General features: G+C 35.2%; 1 protein-coding gene across 1 annotated transcript in view; it reads right to left on the reverse strand.

Annotated features, from left to right (window-relative positions):
- The window catches only part of LOC100548387 (coiled-coil domain-containing protein 102B), a 35122-nt gene extending 20000 nt beyond the window's left edge, over positions 1-15122 (reverse strand). Inside the window, 5 exon segments of the mRNA XM_031552771.1 lie at positions 8014-8122; positions 11676-11853; positions 11856-11895; positions 12961-13158; positions 13160-15122. Coding sequence (XP_031408631.1) covers positions 8014-8122; positions 11676-11853; positions 11856-11895; positions 12961-13158; positions 13160-13570 — 936 coding nt within the window. The 5' untranslated portion in view covers positions 13571-15122.
- Between the last annotated feature and the right edge of the window lie 6165 nt (positions 15123-21287).

The following is a 21287-nucleotide window of genomic DNA, read 5'->3' on the forward strand; positions in this document are numbered from 1 at the left end:
GCTGTAATTGTAGATCTCTAAAAATAAAAACTAGCTCAATGTAGTTGACATCTTACCTTCACACATTGATTAATCTTCAGCAGTTCATTACTGCATTGTTTTTTTAGTAATAATAATTAGTATATAGAACATAAACAAACAAACAAACAAACAACACCTACATATACAAAACAAATAGGCATGTCAGTAAAAGTAATTTCACAGAATCACAGAATATCAGGGACTGGAAGGGACCCTGAAAGACCATCTAGTCCAAATCCCCCTGCCAGAGCAGGAACATCTAGATCAGGTCACACAGGAATGCAGCCAGACAGGTTTTGAATGTCTCTAGAGAAGAGGACCCCACAACCTCTCTGGGCAGCCATGTTCCAGTGTTCTGTCACCCTCATTATAAAGAAGTTTTTTCTCATATTTATGTGGAACCTCCTGTATTCCAGCTTGCACCCATTGCCCTTTGTCCTATCATTGGATGTCACTAAGAAGAGTCTGGCTCTGTCCTCATGACAGTCACCCTTTACATATTTATTATAAACATTAATGAGGCCACTCCTCAGTCTCCTCTTCTCCAAACTAAACAGACCCAGCCCCATCAGCCTCGTCTATGGGAGATGCTCCACTCCCATAATAATTTTTTATGGCTCTGCTCTGGACTCTCTCAAGCAGTTCCTTGTCCTTCTTGAAATGAGGGGCCCAGAACTAGACACAATATTCCAGATGTGGTCTTACCAGGGCAGAATAGAGGGAGAGGAGAACCCTCTTGACCTACTAACCACACCCCTACACTACCACCCCTCACTACCTACAATATTATTAAGAGAAAGAAATGCACGTATTTGAAGTCATTTTTTCTCTACTATTATCAAAATGCCAGTCAGATGTGTGCATCATCCTATTTCTTTGAAAGCCACCCTAGTATTGCCAACAAATGAAAAATAGAGCCCAGTAAGGAACACTCCAAATTCTAGGTCAACTTCAAAACTAACTTTATCTTACCACAGGGAAATTAAATGCATTGTTTCCACCCCATACAGTCATTTGAGATAAAAAATAACTCAGACACTGCTTTCAGAAAAATTCCTAAAGATATTTTAAAATTTTGCCTTGAGAATTCTGATATCAAACTTCGTATAGACCCCTTTAGTTATTCGAACAGACTACTGGTTATTCTGTAGAATATAAATCCATCAGAAATTTCATTCTTGGGCCATCATTTTACTCCTATAATAGCCATGCATCATAAGCAATATTTCTGTTCATCTTAGATGAGAACTGAACAGAACAGTTCATGGTAGCTAGCATAGTCATTTGACATATTGTTTTATATTCAATAATTACGATGTTTTCTGCAGGACCCAGCTGACAAGCAGAATGAATCCTGGGGGTCAGGCAAAAATAAGAGATAGAAGAGATACTACACATATCTAAATTTATTTTAAGATTATCAGAGAAATGCTGTTTCTTCTTCATTGTTTACTAAGTGACTGAAAACAGCAAGTATAGAGAAGTAGCTCTTCAGTTTCTTCACTATAAGGAAATTTCAGGATAAAGATTTCTGAAAAAATGTGGAAATAATTAAAGAAGCTCATTTTAACCAGAATTAGCTGTTCCAAAATGCTATGCCATTTTAAATAGCATTTAAATGTCTAGAGTAAGATGCAGAAGGCTTGATTTCTCCGGAAACCTCATTTGGTCCAGTGGAATTTCTTCCACCTGGGAAAGAACAGTGAGAGTTATTGTTACAGTTCTCTTTAAAAAAAGTAGAAGTGTAAAACATTTGCATATTGAGAATAGAAAGCACTTTTCTTAAAACACGTTTCTTAAAAAGTGTCAATATTTCTTCGGCTCTAGTATAAAAGCAACAACACTGTTGACATCTTCAACTCTGTGCAAAAAGTGAAGGAACAATGGTAAAACAACGGGATTTCCACCCCGTACCTCTGCCTAAAGATTCAAAATACTAATTCAGGTTATATTCTTTTTCATCAACGGGTATTTTTTTTATGATCATGTTCTAATATCTTTAAGTATCAGAGTAATTTTTTTTTTCATATCTCAAAAAACAGGCTTTAAATTTCCCTCAAATTAACAACAGACTCAATAATCTAGAGTAAGAGTACATTCTGCACTTCATCTAGCAGTAAATGTTTCTGAACACAGAACTCACTGCCTATAGTGGCATTTGTAAGTCTACAGTGCACACCAGTGGAATATAGCAGTACATGCATGCTTTCATTCTTGAAAGTATAATGATGGATTGTTTTGTAAACAGTCCGCCTTGTTTACCTTTTAAACCATCTGAAATGCATATACTTCAGAAACGACAAAGGGAGCTAAAAAATGTTAAGGAAGATTTGCAATATGTGTAAACAATAACAGTTTATAGTGCATGTTACAAGATAAAAACTCTAAAAACTTATAGTCTTGCTAAATATAACTCAGGATTTGAAAACATCTGGGCAGCACACCAAGGATTTATACTGTCTTAGAAAGAGCTCAAAAATCAGGCTTACCTACACTGTTTATGTCTTTCATATTGTAAGTCAGTTGACTGACATAAAAACTAAGTTTTACCTAACAAAACCATATAGCAAATTTCCAGGGATGGCTATGAACATTCACAGCTAGAAACTTCACTGTTTCTAATGTATAGAACTGTACTGTTCTGAATGTACAAAACGCTATTTTTCACCACCATTAGCTATGCATTTTTGCCAGTAATGAACAAGAGCCTGCATGCCATGATCATAATAAATCTGTCCACCAGCGGAGGTGAAACACTGTTGTTGCCTTTACTGCCAAAATCCAATACCCACCGCCTCACCATGCTCACATCCATGATTTGGTCTCCATAAGTGTTTAGCAAGCATGGATGAATATAAACAGATGCAAATTTTTCTGTATGGAAGAATTTAGTTACACATTTCGCTTCATACGCACTTCCATGTCAGACATAAATGTGTCAGACCACACCTTTGCTGCTACCTTTCGCATGGCATCAAAATGTAATGGAATATTGTCAGAAAGGTTCAACCTCTACTTCCATGCCACCAACATCCAAATCTGACACTGTGGGACAAAATCATAAAATAGGAGGCACTACTTTTGGAGTAACTGTCATAGGAACTGACAAAGTTCTGTGCTGTAAAAAGCCCATAGTTAACTGCTTGCTAGTAAAGAAACTATGCTGCCAAACATTAATGAAGATTTGAATAATAAAATACTCAGTGTAAATCTTATTTCAGTATTCAGTGGCAGAGTATACCTTTTAAAACAGAAAAAAAGGAATGATCTCAACACTAAATTCAACTTCATGTTGCTGCTGTTAAAATAATCTAATTTATGAAGACAAACAGGCCAAGTTCAATGCTGTAGTCAAACATAAATTCCCTATTCTTTGTAGTGAACTCAAGAAAATTTTACGTTGATGCAGAATGCATCCATTAAAAAAAAAGTGAATATTCATTTTTTAACAGAACGTAATTAATTACTTGGAGCACTAATACTCATTTCATGGCAGGTATGAAGTTTCTAACATTGCATAGAATCTCACAGTTTTCCAAAAAGCAAGTAGAGCTAGACATTGTTAAAAAAATAGTTCAGTTAGCTGTGGCACTGACAGTGAGAATCTAAAAGAATATTTTTTCACATACCCAGTGCAGCTGTCAGGTGATCTACAAAAGGAAATAATTTATGCTTCACTCTGAAACCAAAAATTCTTAGTCAAGGACATAGAAGTAATCCTGATGTAATGATAAATGTTAATCTAGAAACTAGACATGAGGAAAAAATTTTCCTCTCAGAGAGTGGTCAGGCTCTGGAATGGCCTGCCCAGGGAGGTGGTGGAGTCGCCATCCCTGGCAGTGTTTAAGAGGCGTTTGGATGAGGAGCTGCGAGATATGGTTTAGTAGCTCATGGTAGCAATGGTAATGAGAAGACGGTTGGACTAGGTGATCTTATACGTCATTTCCAATCTTGTGATTCTATGATTCTATGAAACTTCTTTGTGATTTAATATCATAAGTGTATATATGAAAGAGATTCCATGTTTAATATATATCTGCATTTTCCTTTATTTTCCTTTTGAATCACTTAATGCCAAGAACTTTATATGGGACTCTAGCAACCACTTCTCATCTGTGGCATTCACATGCGTATTCCCAACACACAAGACTTGTATATTTCAATAAATGAAAAATTAAAAAAGCAACAATATCAAATATAAGTAATTTCATTCACATTTGCCGGATTAATATATCCAATGCCTTTCTGTAATTTAAAAAGTAAATGTATAAATCTCAGAATACAAACAGAATGCTCAAAATATCACCTTCTGTTAACAATTAAAGCAATTCAGCATGTCTTTCATTTAAAAAGCAGCAACACACACGTATATGTACGCATGCACATAAATAAAATTGGAAACTATTGATTTCCAGCCTCCTCACAGGATGTTTCTAATCCTTATTGTTCTATTCCTGATGACAATGCTGTAAAACATGAAGACTGCATTTCTTAAACAAAACTATTAATTAAATACGGACTTCCTCTGTTATATAAGTATAATAAGCTAAAATTCTACTTCATGAACAAACAAAGAACTAAAATCTGAAGGAACTCAAATACGACACAAAGATGTTCTTTTCTTGCTATGGATACTCATCTGTGAAAGAAGCTACATTTTTTTTTATGTGCTATCTTGTAATTTAATAAACTAATTGGATCTAAACTAATTTAATTGGAATGTAATAAATTAATCAGAATCTTTCCTAAAATGTGAAAAGAAAGTTAATTTTCCAATAGTTTTCCAAATTGGATATGTTAAATTTATATAACAAAAATAATTTTGTATCAATAATTCTATATGCCTATATACATATGCAAATTGAGTTTTGTTGGATGTAAGAGGTCCTTAACTAATTTTTATGAAAGCTAAATCCTGAAAGATGCAACAACAATATTTATTTGTCTTCTACTCATTAAACTTGGAAGGGATTTATGAAGATCATCAGTAGGTTACAAAGAAAAGCATTCAGGTACGTTTTGAATATCTCACAGAAGGAGATTCCACAAGTTCTCTGGGCAACCAATTCCAGTGCTTTGTGACTCTCGCAGCAAAGTTTTTTCTCATGTTCAGATGGAACTGTTCCATGACTTCAAGGAACACCTCCAAGTAGGTCCAGTGAATATTTCTATATTTCTCAATTGTAGTCTGATCTCCTATATAAAGGTATAGTTTTTTGGCATCAAAATTACACTTTGAGTTCTCTGCTATGCTGACCAATCTACCTGTATATTATAACAGATCTCTTTTACACTTTGAAGATGCTGCCCTTTGAGACCTGCCAGCTTTAATGAACTCCTTCACTAATCAGAGCTCCCTCCCGTGGGATTCCATGCACCAGTTCCCCGATTAAGCAAACTTTGTTTGCCTTAAGTTCAGGGTATTTTCTTACTATTTGCCTTTCTCACTTCCTTCAGGTCCACAAACTCATAAATTTCAGTCAATATAGACAAGGATATTATTCACAAACACATCTTCAAATAGTTTCTTTCATAACACTTAACAGCAGATTTAGCTATGCATCACCACTAGTTGGTCCATTTAATGCCTACACGGAGCAATAATTCCTGAAATCCTCCAGAATTAGATTGCTTTGCATCCAACCATGATGCCTTTCCAGCAGCTATACAGTCAGTCCCCTGTGAGAACCAGATTCTGAAATTCAGAGACATGAGTTCTTTAAAGACTATAATCTCTAACTCATCAGGTGATCTCCCATCAAAATCTCATTCTTACTGATCTCTCCTCTGGTACTGAGTCATGAGCTATTAGTCCCATCACACAGAAGAGCTCAAAAGATTTAGGTTGCTTTTAGATCTGTGGGCAACTTCCATCCCCTCAGGCCTCCTCTTCCCTCTTTTTCCTGAAGAGCCGTCTGTCCTTTATAGTACTTCAGTTCTACAAACTTGGCCCAGTATTTTAATTGCTCTAACAATATTCAAGTTCTGTAACTAAATACATCTCTTTCTCATTTGATCACCAGGATGCGTGCACTTCTGTACCAATTCTACCCATGCAGATGAGCAGCTGGGAACACTGGTCTAAGGTCTGGACAGGCCTTGGCAGTCTCTCTGCAATGTTCTAGATCAAAGTCCACAGCAAGCAACATATCCCTCAAAATGAAAATTGAGATACATAGGGGCTTTTGTCCCTACAGAATAGATTGTCCCCCTTGCTGCTTCTGCCTCTTGCTGTTTTCTCCTGGTGTTAATGCATTGTTCAGGATAAAGCTGGCTCTGATTTCTGCTCAGTTTTGGCTTTCTTCTCCTTTTTTGCTACCAGATTTTTGAACCTATTCTACAATAGCAGATGTGGAGGTGGAAAAAGAGCCATCCTCCACTTTCAGGAGGTGACAGTTTCCCACCTTCAGCAGCATGGATCTCTGCATTTACCCTATAAAAGATTGCAGCCTTTGGCTGCTCCTCCTCTATGTTGTTGAGACTTTTTTGTCCTTAAGGATGTTCCTGCAGCATGTTTCCAGCTCCTTCATGCACTCCTGTGCAAACTGTGGAATGAAACGCTGCTGACGGCCATCACCTTCTAGGACCTACATTCTGGGCCTGGTCTGCGTTATTGGAACAGGCATCTAATTCTCCACTGGAGCCACCCGTCCCAGTAGCAGCCCTGATCCTGGAGTAACACAAAGTGCTTGATGTTAAACCAGAAGTGGCACTCAAATAGTGCTGCACAAATTGTCAGCTCTGCTTTACTAACATGTAGACTACTACATCTTGGAAAGCCAAGGCCCAGCTTGAATTGAACTTGGATATGGATCCCAAAAAGAACAAGAAAGGCTTCTACAGGTACCTCAATCAGAAAAGGAAAGTCCAGGAGAAGGGTGAGGTACTTACATTTTTTGTCTGTTTTTCCTGATAACCACACAGCCCTCAAATGTTTGGTTTGGTAGGAGGGGACTGTCGAACTAACGACCCTCCCACTGTAAGCGAAGATCAGATTTGTGACTACCTGAGGAACCTGCACATTTACAAGTCTATGGATCCTGCTGAGATGCATCTCAGAGTCCTAAGGGGCTGATGTGGTTGCCAAGCCACTCCCTATATTTGAAAAGTCATGGCAATCAGGTGAAATCCCTGGTGACTGGAAAAAAAAAGAAACATCACACCCATTTTTAAAAAAGGTAAAAAAGATGATCCTGGGAACCACCGACCTGTCAGTCTCACCTCCGTGTTGGGGAAGATCATGGAGCAGATCTCTCTAGAAGCTATACTAAGGTTCATGGAAGCCAGGGAGGTGATACAGAAAAACCAGCATGGCTTCACCGAGGTCAAATCCTGTTTGACCAACCTAGTGGCCATTTATGATAGTGTCACTGCATCAATGGACAAGAGAAGAGCCAGTGATGTCATCTATCTGGACTTCAGTAAGGCCTTTGACAGAGTACCTTACATCTTTCTCTCCAAACTGGAAAGATATGGATTTGATGGGTGGACCGTTCAACAAATGAAGAACAGGCTGCAGATCAAGTCCAGAGAGTGGTAGTCACTGGCTCCATGTCTGGATGTAGACTGTTGAAAAGTGAATGGTGAAGAGATGGCTTCAGTGGTATTTAATAGCAGTGCCCCAATACTTATGAGGGGATTATCAAAAAGACAAAGCCAGATTCTTCACAGTGGTGCAAACTAGGAGAACAGAAAATAATCATATACTAGAGCAAGAGATGTTCTGACTGGGCACTGTCAGAACCCAGAACCTTTTTCACCACGAGTAGTCTACTAGTGGGCCAGACTGCCGATTTGAGCAGCAATTGGACCTGAGGTATCTTCCAACTTGAATTATCCTTCAGTTCTGTTGTGAAAGCAATTTTCAAACAAACATGGATATTTACTTATTATTTTCGTAAAGCCTAAGTATAATTTTATTCTTAGTTAAAAGAGTAAAGTAGAAGCCTCAGTTTTGTTTCTTATTCCACGTGATAAATATTGCTAACATACCTGGTTCAGTCTTTCCAGTTTAGATTGTTTTAGTTCTTCATATTTCCACTTCCAAAGAGCTAATTCATTTTCTGTCTTTTCCACTTCTTTTTCCAGAAATACATTCATTCTGAAAAGGTTTTAAAAATCAGCATTACTTTTTCTTTTGAGGATGGAAAAAGAAAAAAACGACATTTACCTTTTGTCCAAAGCTTCAGTTATATTTTACTGCCTTTTTCAACTGCATATTTTTAAATTATTTTAAACATATACTATAACTTCATAATTATTCTAAGAGATCTGTAAAAAATAATGGCTAAAGAGAACAGACAATTCCAGTACAGAATTCAAATTCTTGTCCTAAACTTAATAAAATTTGGAAATGAACATCAGTTAGTGATTTTGGTCACGGTATATGTAAGATAGCAAAAATCCTCAGAGGATAGATATTGGTTCACTTTATTTGAGTACAGGGAAAAGATTATACATATATGGGAAAGAATGAGATAAAAACGTTTTGAAATGTAGACTATTTATCTCAGAGATACTACTCCTCACTAAAATGACAACTCTAAGGATTCTGCTTTGGAATGTTATTTGAGTAATATGCTCATTACTATATTCTGGAAAACTGCTAGAAAAAATAGTTCACAAAGAGGGAATGATGGTTCCTATTGAAACACTGAAGTTTGGTTTTAGCTTTTACCTCTTTTCAAAACACAGTATTATCAGCAATTCAGGATATAATTAAAGAAATATGAAGCTCTACAGATGTTCCTGTCTTTGAGACTCATTAAAAATTTCATTTTTGTGTCCACAGCAAAGACTGTCAGCCAAAGTCCAAAGATAACAATGAATTTTTCATAATTTATATCCTTGCCTTCATAATTTCATTTCATATTTGTGTAATATGTGTATGTGATTTTGCAATAGTCTAACAAAATAGAATTGGCCCACAAGAATAATGAAAGAAAAAAAGTACTCTTAATTACAAGTAAAAACTTCCAATTTATATTGGTACCATTTTTTAATAAAAACAGGTCATAGTTTATAATCCCTGGTTATTCAACTGGCTATAAACATCAGTGTAGGAATAAAGCATATAAAGTCAGGACCCTGAATAAATCTGAAATCTGAAAAGCAGTAAAACTGCAGAAGTATCATTATGTTGGGAGATGACAATTTTACATAAGTTTTATGATACTGCAGGGATGAAACATGAACATATCAGAAAAGATAAAAATATTGAAAATGTAAAATTGAAAATTCAACTAGCAACATAAGATACTGTTGTATGTCACAGTAGTTATTTTCTCTTCTGGGACAAAAATAATTTGTTAACCTTTTGACAAAAGGTATTATTTCCACATTGACTTTATCTACATTCTGAGAATATTTGATTTAAAGTCTTTCTTCCACAGCATAAGGAAATCAGCAAAAGGATATGTGACAAGCTTTGCCTCTGGGGCATGTTCACACAGTACTTGGTGGGCTTGTGCAGAGACACCAGAGTTATCATTGAGTGGTCTGCCTCAAGGCCTGGAATCAGTGTTAGCTGCGTAATTGAAGCAATTTACTTGCATGAAAAGTGTCTTCTTGTTGCCTCTTTTTTTTACAACTAAACTGAATACTCTTGATCCAGAACCACCTAAATCACTTAGGGAGAGGTTAGCCATTTAAGTAGGGGCATGTCCAAACGCTAGCTCTACATGTGCTGGTTTCAGTTTGGAAAAAATCTAGCTACAACTCTCGAGTACTGAAAATAAGCCAAAAAGATCTGCTGAGAGGTCCTGCACAGAATGAGCAAGATCACACTGGCTGCCAAAGTAACCTTTGGCCTAGGGGTTCAAGTTGTCTGTAACCCAAGTTTGCTTTTGATGTAGCACAGCTGTATCCTTGGCTGAAGTTTACTGAGAAAATTTCTAAATTGTCAGGAAGAAGCTGTGAGAAACTACTTAAGCTAGAGCTATGCAAACAGATGAGATTGTTGAGATAGTGATTATTAGCAGATCCAGAATCCAGGAGCAAAAATACTGATGTGAACAAGTATAAAACTCAAAGAGAAAAAAATGGGAATCTGAAGATGTCAAGTCATCAAAATAAGCCTATTCCCATGAGAAGCAGAGACTAAGCCTGCCTGAACTGGTGGATGATAGTCTGCCCAACAAAGACTCACAGGGTGACTCAAGAGACCAGGGATTATGTTAGTTCTTGTCTGGTAATACTGTTCATAGGTATCTATTGTGTGCATAGCCAAACATAATTGCTTCATATGTCTCAGCTGTATATATTTTGCTTACAGAAGCTCCTTTATACAGGAAATGTTGCAAAAAGAGACCTAAAGAAGAAGTTGTATGCAAATGCCTACCATTATGTGAAAATTGCTGCTCCATGACCAGTTACTGCCTGAGGTTGGAATTGCTGTATGTTGCATGATAGAAACATACACCAGTTTTTATCATGCCCCAGTAAATTTATTAATATACACCATAATGAAGAACAGTCAGTATATACCTAGGGATAAGTATCAAAATCTGGCATCCTGAAATACAGTTACAAACTGTCTGGAAAAGCACATGAACAAACACAAAAATGAAGGTAAAATGGGGATTTATTAAATTTTCATCAAATAAGAGATTTGATTTAAAAATGTTGAATGATTATCTCCTTTTTAAAAGGAAATTTCTGCATACTATGATCTCTGTTGAACAAGTAAAATACGTAGAACCCTAAAGATTTCAACCAGAGGAGAGTAGATATATGAAGTATCAGCCTCTTAACTCTCATGAAATATCATAAAAATTTAAGCACTTGGATTTTTTGGCTTCAACAAAAAACGGAATCTTTTTTAGTAAGATAGAGCATAGTTTTGGTAATTTGCTGCAATATTCAAAAAAAGAATGGATGTTTTCTACAGCTTCCTACTCCAGGTAACAACATAGTCAGTATGTTCTAAGAATTTAAAATAAATGCTTTTTTAAAATTTTAATATACTTCAGACTTGAATTATCTACAGGGAAATTGTAAAAAGAAAGAAAGTGACAGGAAAGATTTGTCACAATCTATTACATACTCTTTGAACTGAAACTTGACAGTATTTGCAAGAGAAGAGGCATTCTCTACTCCTTCTAAGTAACTTTAACCAGTTTTGAAGCTACAGTCACGTTAAACTGAAGTCTACTATCTCACACACTGCACGTATAGCACATACCACATGTTTGCAAAGAAATTTTGGTGTAATTCAAAAATGGCCTTCATTATTCTCCAGTCACCATGTACTAGCAAAAATTTGAAAGAACCTATGAAAATTTCTTATAATGCTACAGTGCTCCAATACTTGAGTATAACACAGCTTAGATGTCAATTGGTATCAAATTTCTGGTAAGTACAAATTTTTTAGTTAACTGTATATTCTTAACAGTTTTATTACAGAGTACTTTTTCATGCTAATGGTAAACAAGCCAAAGGAAACGAAACATACACATTACTGTGAAACACAATATATGTGATTACCAATTTCCAAAACCATTAAAAAATATGTATTTTCTGAATTAGAGCTTAGAAATACCTAGGAGAACATGCGAGCTATAAATGCAAAACTTCACTATATTTACATTAGAAAGTTTCTTTAAAAACTTATTTCTAATGAAGATTTCTCCAAGGAGGTTATATTTTGTACTTACTCTCTTTCTTTTGTTAAGATTTTCTGTAACTCAGCCAAATGCAAATGCAGAACAGAAGCATGCATTAAATCATTCTCTGATGTCTGAGCTGCGTTGTGCAGACCTTTTTTAGGTTCCTCGAAATAAATACTGGTAAATCCACTGGGAAAGGCATCAAGATGCTTTGGAGTCATTTTTTATTCTGACTGCTTCTTAAGGGCTGTTTGATTAACTCCACATCCTGAGAAAAGAGATAAACATGGTATTTGAGAAAAACATAGATAAAGGAAGAGTTTAAATATGACTTCTGCCTGCTACCAAGGCTCTTCTAAACATTTAAACCCTGTAGGGGGAAAAAAAGAATTAATAATATCTTGTATAATTGCAATGAGTTACAATTAGAATGTTCTCTAATGCAAAAAATGTCATTCTGATGGAGTGATCACTGCTTTGTGGTATCTCATACTGTGAACATGTGAGAGTTTTCATAACCAAAATATTTCTAAGGTTTCTCTACTAAACAAATAGGTTCCAGTTGTCACTAATTGGCTACAACTATGGTCAAGACAGAATCTTGGAATTATTAAAACCAGGAAAGCAACTTATATGTACAGATAAAATACTGAGAAATTCCACATAAGAACCCTTAGAGTTCTAATGTAAGTCATGTTGAAAGAAATGATGGACTTTAACAAGTTTTGTGTAAGGACCAGTTATGTGCATAACATTCTAGTTGGGTCCCAGTCAGAAACAAAATGTGCTATATTGTCTATTTTGAGGAGAAAGATCTTGCGTGTAAAACATAAGCAAAACTAAAAATATTTAGAAAAAAAATACATCTGTATTAGGAATTCTTTTGAGATTTTAATTGCTCTATTTGCCAAATGAAAAAATTGCCACATTGCAGAAGAATTCACCTCACCTCTTTCCTCATTTCAGATATTGCAAGTAGTGAGAACTAAATTTTATTTTAGATATCAGGAGTCTATACTGCTTTTTTGAGATAGCAGTATGCAAAACATGGAGATTTCAGAGATAACCTGATAACTTCTAATGTGAAAGATAGTCAGAGCATTAAGTTATTGCAGATAACAGCCTTTCACTTATAGGTTTAGCCATAGCTAAGGGATCTGAATTGTTTTCTGTATTTCTCTATATTAGGATTATAACATGGGTGAAAATCAAAATAATTGTTTTTATAATGTATCAGATCACGTTATATTTTAGTGAAAATCCTTGTAAAATCTCATTTCTAAATACATAACTCCTCCTTTTTCATGAACTAAAAGAAATCCCCATTCTTTACCTTGTTTGAGTCTTCTGCCCAAGGAATTCTGTTGGTTTTGTTCAGTTCTTTCACAGGTTCTTGTTCCAAAAATGTTAACTGGTTTACGTCTTTTTTTATATGAGATATTTCCGAGGAACTGAAATATTCTGTTTTCCAAGCAGTTACATTTTCTAAACTTTCTTTCTCAGTTACTAAATCCTGGTTTATCTTTTTTAAGCATACTCAGTTCTTTTGCAACACTGTCCAATTTTATTTTCAATTGTCTGACTTCTTCTCGGGCTTTATTTCTTTCTGCTCTAACTTTGCTCCATTTCTCCCTCCAATTAGCAGTACAATCTGACCACCAGCGCATGGTTTTCTCCATTTGGGCAGCTCTGGCTTTGACTTCTTCTAGTTCTCGAATTCTTACTGCTTCAAAAATTTCCAAGTCACTGCCGTAATTCATATGCATGTGTGTATAAAGAGGTGAATATGGGTAGAAATTTTGAGATGGAAAATTTGAATTACACAGATTGTCATCTGTTTGGCAAATTCCATCTAACTTATTAGGCTGTCTTGCTTGGGTCCTAAAAATCTGCGTATCTTCCATTAAATGCTGAACGGATCCAATGTCCATGTTTTGACTCATAATCTGCTATCACCCCTAAAAAAGACAAAGAATAATTTAGCTTCTTTCAATAAAACTATGAATTAATCGATATCCAATCAAATAATCTCAAGCAACAGTTTATATTACTCTTAAAATAATGATATATCTATCTTATGAATAATAGCGTTTGACATTTTAGACGTGAGTACAGCATAGACAGGTGTATTTGTTACTTGACCAAGTACTGATACCAAAGGAAATATAATTCATTTGCCTTCTTACTCAAATGATGGAACCTCATGCTAGGCAAAATGGTAAGTTAAATTTACCTATATAAATGAATACAAAATACAAATTCACCTTTGATTTTTCTCTTTTCACATGAGAAGAATGTCAAGCAATTTCACAGTGGGTTTTATTGTCTACATTCCACAAAATACCCAGAAAGTATATATTCATATTATTTTTGATAGGGTAATACTATCCTACTATATAGCATATTACCTACATAGTGATTATATGGCTGCTACTAAATGTTGCTGCATCCTTTTTCATTATTTATCCACTATTATTCATTCGCTTAGACAAAAATCAGCACCTCAAAAATTGCTTTCTCAGTCCAATATTGAGAAAATTGTGATATGGAGAATGTCATCACTTATATTTGCTTTTCATTTTTCCCTTGGCTATCAAAACATAACAAAACAAAACCTCGCTATTCCAATAGAAGACTAAGTTGATAAAAAAATATTTTTTTTCAAATGTTCCAGCATCTTTCTTTAAAAAGGCATGTTTATACATCATAGTGATTGGGGTTAACGCCTGTATTTGAAATGTAGAAAACCAGTGCAGTAAACAAAACACTGAAGAGTAGATAGTTAAAGCATTATTTATGCTTCATTTCAACTGAATAGAAGTTTTCACACTTCCTGCTTCCAGTTTCTCAATTTTAAGCTGCTGCTTTTCAGCTGCTTTCAACTTTTCAGTGCTTTCTAGGACATTTATTCACCATTACTTAGATGTTTCTGAAGAACAGTTGTAGGTAAGTAGGGGTACCAGAGAAGGGAAAGGATGGAAATAGAATCCAGCTCCCTTCATTATCACTGCCTGGTGTAGAATCACTACCCCACACAGCACTACATAGCTGCATCACATCCATTGCCAAAGCACCATCTGTGCATTCAGAAATTGCATTTGAATAAACTTTGCATAGATGCCCCAACATATGAATTTGAATAAGGCCTGTTAGAGCCAATGTAATTAAATATTAAAATCTTGCTGCAGTTTGCTACTTTAATTTTTGGTTTGTAGCAATGCCTTAGTTTCTGCCTCAAAGCAGTACATATCTGCAGACACTTATTACGGTGCTCATAACCAGCAGGGTTTTTTAGTGGATTTTGCTAGTAGCTTTGCACATTCACTAGAAGATGAAACATACTGTGTATAGTTTACAAATCTTAAAAATTGGAGAAATATGGATGGAAATATTTATATTTGGTTGAAGCTTTAGAGACAGAATCTTGATGAATCAGAAGAAAAACCACATTGCTGTGGTTTCATCATTGGTTTTAAAGCAATTTAAACCACAAATTTATGATCAAACAAGTGGTCTTATCCACTACCTATGAATTCTTGTTCACTCTCCACAGTGTTGACAGGGACACTGCCAATAAAATCAATCTTACCAGTCCAACTTAAAGCTGGTAATTTTTGAAGTAGACTTGCAGTTTAACTACAGTAGCCTTGTAGACTCCTGGCCTTCAACAATTTTTTGAAATACTGAACTATACCTGTATTTTTCATCCTGGATTGTTGATTCTGACTCTGCACCTAAGCTTCCAAAAAATTAAACGTAATTTAATTAATTAAAATTAAAAGTAATGATTCTCTCTCCAGAAAATATTAGCACTGAGTTTGTCTGAGGTGATGAGGAATAGAAGATGTTCACACATGTCTTAACTTCCCTATGTGCTTTTCAGTTAAGGTAATCAAATTACATGGAATTTTAACACTATAGGACATAGGACAGTATCTTAGCTATATAAAGATAAGGAATATACAAAACACTTCCCCAAATAAAAGATTCTTAGCATATATCTAAGACCTATTTATGAGTTCATTTCCGAAGCCAAAAAGATCCACCTAAATAAATAAAACAGTGAGAAACCTAGAAAATCTGACAGCATTTATTAACTCTTTATTAGTTGATTCCTAAACATTTAGGATACAGTTTAGGTACAGAAAACTTCTTTGTTCATCATTTCTTAGTGATAGTAGGGTTGATGTTGCTGATGTATTGCAGATAGACACTTGCTTCATCAAACTACTACTGATGTCACTTCCATTATACATAAACATACATTATACTTCCCCAGGGTTCTGACTGCTCCAAAAACTTCTAACTTAAACTTATCTTGGATGAAAAGAGCATATTTTTAAGTAGAACACAGATAAAGAAGATTTGTATTATTATTATTACAGAGATCTCTAAACATGAGATATAAGTCAACACTGAAAACTGAGGGGGAAAAAAAGCAACTTTCCGCAGCAAGTTTGAAAGTTACCAGCTTGAGTTTGCAGCAGCAGACTAGCTAGCTCAGCATGTAGAACTCAATGAGCTTAATTTACTTAATAGAAGATAAGTAGATGTAAAGATAAAACAAAGTTAGAAAAGTAAATGAAAGTGGGGGTTTTCTTTCCAGTGAAACCTTCTGGCAGTTCCACCTGTTTAATAATTCAGGGACAAGTAGTAACACAGAATCCCTCTTAAAGTAATCTTCCTTAACTGAGAAATCTAAAGTATGCTGAAAGAATAGGAAGCAATATTCATTGTATTGTTTGAGAGGGGTGAAGGTAGCATAAAAGAGATCTGATTGATATAAGAAGGAAAAAGTTACAGACACTTGCAAACAAAACATTTCATTATATTGCAACTTTGCTTATTTACTTAATGATCATAAACAATAGCAATGAAAAAGAATAGCTCTTGATTTATTGTTCCAAGATATTATTATGGGCAAAGGGAAATGTTTTAACTCCTCATGACACACAAGACAAAAATCACTGGAACTGAAAAAAAGTATTACACTTGTGTTAATACCTGCTCACTGAACTGAAGTTTTCCATGAGTTCAGCTGCTAGACCATCAACTTGATAATGTATTAGCACCCTTTTTCTAATTGCATAGCTTAATCTTTAGTTACATGTCTCCAAATATTTCCTAAAAGGGATTCTATATCTTTACAGAAAATATCTGCTTCAGAAGAAACCAGTTAATTTTCTTTTGTATAAGCTGTAAATGCAATAGAAAAAAAGTCCAAATTGCTTATCTTCTTTTGTAAGTGATACAGGAATGTCAGAAATTTACATGATATTGCTGCAGCTGCTTCTAAAACAAGAAAAACAAAATGAAAAGTAAATTTCGCTTACTCCTGGAGATGAAAAACTGTTTGAATTTATATAAAATATACATATCATTTCCATGGGGAAAAAAGAAAGTTTTGTAAAAATCTGTCATAGCTGGAAATGCATTGCTTTTTGTTTGTTTTCCTTGACTTCTGGGTGGTTTGAGTTAGTTTATTTTAAAAATGATTCTAACTGGAAAACTGCTACCATAGGACAGAAAACCTTGTGCAGCTGTGGGCTTTGTATGGACATCAACAGGTAACAAACAGTGGGATAAATAATGAGAACATGGCATAGGTTAGAATATCAATTGAATCCTCTCATCTGCTCTTCTCTGCTGGCAGAAGTGTGGGTCACAGATGGGAGTACACAGTGAGTGGGAAATTAGCGTGAGGTAAAGCTGCAGCCATACTCGTACAGACCATAGGGAAGCCTACGCAGCAGGAGCTGGTGGTTTGGCCCAGCTGGCAAAGCAGAGCTTCGAGGTATGGAAATGACTTCGAAGCACTGAGCTATAAATGCCTATGCAGACTTATACTCCATGTAGGATTCTTTGATCCTGTGGCTAGAAAATAGGGTGAAAAAAAGTAACAAGTAAACAACAGAGATGGTCTGGGAATTAATACAGACCAAAAATTTATTGATGATGTAATTTAATCTAAGAATGTGTACCTACTCACAAAAAGCCCACAAAACCTGAGGCAAAGAGAAATCAGGCAGTTGGTCATTCTGCACAAAATCCTAAGACAGAACAGGTAATTTGTTACAGGAATGGCTAGGGCACAATGGACAGATGATTTGTTTCAACAGGATGCAAAGAGATGTACAGTGGCATCCTCTGACAAAACAGATTCTATTCAAAACAGACTCTATTCTATTCACAACTTCCAAATTGCCACACCTGTCAAAGTTCATCACCACCTCAAAATTGGCCCTAACTATCTGTATGTACCAAACTTCACACCTGAAATCCTGCTGAGCATACAGCTCATGCTAGCACTTGGGATTAGAGCCATCTGGGCAAGCATAACACGTACAGATGGCACAGCAGACAGGGAGGTAAAGGCCACCTGCAGCTATCTTTTCCCACAGCCAGCCAAGCCCTGTAGCTACTCTCTCTTGTATCTTTGTAAAGGCACTGCCCCTGAACTTACTGATATGGTATAATTTAAATTCCAACCTGAAAAGTACTAATAGGTCAACATACTCAAAAAGCTTTGGAATCACAACTGTATTGCTGAGGATTTTGAGCTTCTTTCAACACCCAAACTGTAGCAGCAGCAGAAGAGTGAGCCCTGACACCGTCTCAGAAAGTATTTTGCTCATAGGTGCACTCACTGGAAATTAGACAACTTTTTAGCTACAGAATTCATGAAGTAATGAATTTACGAACTGATGTGTTAGACTAGTCTGTATGAAGATTGAGTCTTTATTTGATGTTTCTTTGGTTTGGGGTGGGTGTTTGGGTTTTTTTTAGTAGGTAATGAGCAAATAAATTAAAGTACATTTTACAGGGTGTATTTGTCCTTTAAATGAGTGATTTCAATGGACAGTGACACTATACACACATCGTCATATTTCCACAATCTGGGTCTGATCATGGTCTCTCTGAGCAAATTAAGAAAATTGTTATTTTAGTACTGAAAATTAAAGGTGGTTTCAATACTTCTGAATGCATAGCCAAGGATTATTGTGTTTATTTTTTTTTTCCATAGCTATAAAATATACCATATGGTTTAATATTGTTATATTTTTAAGCAGTTGATGTTGTCTCCAAACATTATATTCCTTACATGTGTCAAAACTAAAAATCAGCCAAAAAGTGTCCTGAAATAAAGACACAAGCAATGCAAATTATTTCCTGTCATAAATTATCTGATCATTTTTTTCCTTTTTACACTTATGTAACCACATTTCTTAATATAAAATATTTGATGCATCTCTCACTTATTTAAAAATTCCCATAGCTACTACTCATTTTGTTAACTAAAGACAATTAAGCTGCAAAAATCATATACAGTTATGTTTCTAATTTCACGAAGAGAAATATCTTAGTGGTTTTGCTGCTTTTCATTTCTTTTGTCCTTTTGTTTGATTATGAAATTTGTAAGCCGTATGAAAGAAAAAGTTTTTCTCACTGCATCACTTCAGAAATTCAAGTTTGTTAAGTATGTTTTTGGAATCAAATTGAAATCACAACCACAATTCATTCATGTCCTGACATGAAAAATAAAGTCTATGCAATTTCATCTCTCTTCTACTACCAAGGATCAGTCTCAGCTTTTGAAGCGGTAGAGACAATGTAAGATCAAAAACTTAACTGCAACATTTCTGAAGTTCATAATTAAATCTCAGAGGTTTGTTTGATAAAAAATAAACCCAAAATATTTGGCTTGTCAGCAAGGAAGGAATAAAGACAGAAATGATGAGCAAAATCTTACGCACTTCCTAGGCCTGGCAAAACAAAAAATTTTGGAAAACTGAGTATCACTTTTGTGCTTGTATTTCCTTATAAAAATCTTTGCCTCTGACATGAAAAAGCAAAAAATCCTAATACTTCAAAAAAAAAAAAAAAAAGCAACAACAGATTTGTAGTACTACAAAGGAGTATGACAAATTGTAAGCAAGTATTAGTAGAACACAAAACCTTTTCAAAGAGGAGTCAGATCCCAATTCTGCATTGATAATGACAAAATGATGGGACAGAGCATTTATTTCTAAAGCATCCCAGAAAACATGCTATTATATACGTATAGATTTAATCTTCGCAGAAAAATAGAAAGTTGAGCACATTAAAGATAGTGACCGAAATGAAATAAACCACAGAGAGCTTAGTAAGTGAAAGGAGAATTTTTCATTCAGAAATTGTCTGAAATAGATTATAGTTTTCTGATTTAGTCAGAAAGTAGACAGAATTATACAGAAACCAAAGGAAAATCAATCAATGACCAGTATGCAGCAATAAGCATTTTACACTATAAAATAACATTAAGTACATTGCTACCTGATATTTCAGCATTCATCATAAGAAACAAAATTTTGCTGACTTCGGAAGAGAATTCCATTCTATTATTATCAGCAATTTGTGTACTATTCACACAAAGGATAAATGGATTTGTTCTCTAGTGGTCCTCTCCAACCTCATCACTCTCTGAGGAGCTATGAATGTCCCTCTTCTGCCACTTTCAGCAACACTGTCATAACAGCCAGGAAATTAGAAGAAACCAACATGAAGAATTTGAAATTTCTCTGAATACACATCTTTCAACCAAATGATGTGCAAAACAGCATGTAAATTGAGGAGACCATGTTATGAAATCACTAATCTTAGAACCAGTATTTTTTCATTATTGCCACAAAACACAGTAAATCCACATTTTTGACATCCACAGCTCCTACAATTATTTTCTTTGTTTATAAAAAAAAATGCTCATTTTATGATGTTAACCAAATAACTGTTAATAGGAAGAATATATGAATAGCTTGACTATGATTCTTTGGAAACATACTCATGCCCTAAAACTTTGTTCTAACCAATGTGATTTGTGAACTTTTAAAATGAAGCAGCAGATCATGTACAGAATAGAGCATTTTTTATATTGTCGTTAATAAAATATTGTAATAACTTTAATTATAATGATAAATTGCTATTCCATCATATTTGCAACAGAATTTTCTCATACAATTAAAGAAAAATGGATTTATTTTTTATTTCTTACAGAAACATTGTATTTCTGTAAGAGTTTGGTGATGTATGCGTCAAGGTTTTATGATTTTTCTTATCAGTATCCCACATCATAACATCACGTAAAGCACAGGGAATTAGAGTTAATACTCCAGTTCCATGGACTGATAACATTCTGGATACCTGGTTCTCAGAAGATAAGTACCTACCCCAGAGGACTTTGCATTCAGAGTGGAAGACAAGACCTGCAAGTCACAGGACTCTCACTCTCTCTCACTGGCTGGCAGTGTGCATGTTCTCCCCAGTCATTTCACCTTCAATTCAAAGTAAGGCCTTTGGTTTCAGACACTCCCTCTCTCATCTTATTTGATTTTTGAGCCTCAATTCCAATTATATTGCATTATATTGTGTTATCTTGCATTCCAATTAACCTTCCTCCCTCAGATCATTACTACTGTTCTATCTTTAGGCCCAGCTCTCATCTCCCCACCCTCCCCCTTTTCCCCTTTCCGAGCCAGAGAGCCTCCAGGCCTGCTGCCCCCATCACAGACATTGATTTAGATAACTCTATGACATTATGGAAAAAACCTTTCCTGAACTTTTTTCCTATTTAAGTGATTTTCAGGCTGCAGAGATTAAAAGATAAATCCAGACTGATTGTTTAAA

This window comes from Meleagris gallopavo, chromosome 3 (genome assembly GCF_000146605.3).
Source record: "Meleagris gallopavo isolate NT-WF06-2002-E0010 breed Aviagen turkey brand Nicholas breeding stock chromosome 3, Turkey_5.1, whole genome shotgun sequence".
In the NCBI taxonomy this organism is placed as follows: domain Eukaryota; kingdom Metazoa; phylum Chordata; class Aves; order Galliformes; family Phasianidae; genus Meleagris; species Meleagris gallopavo.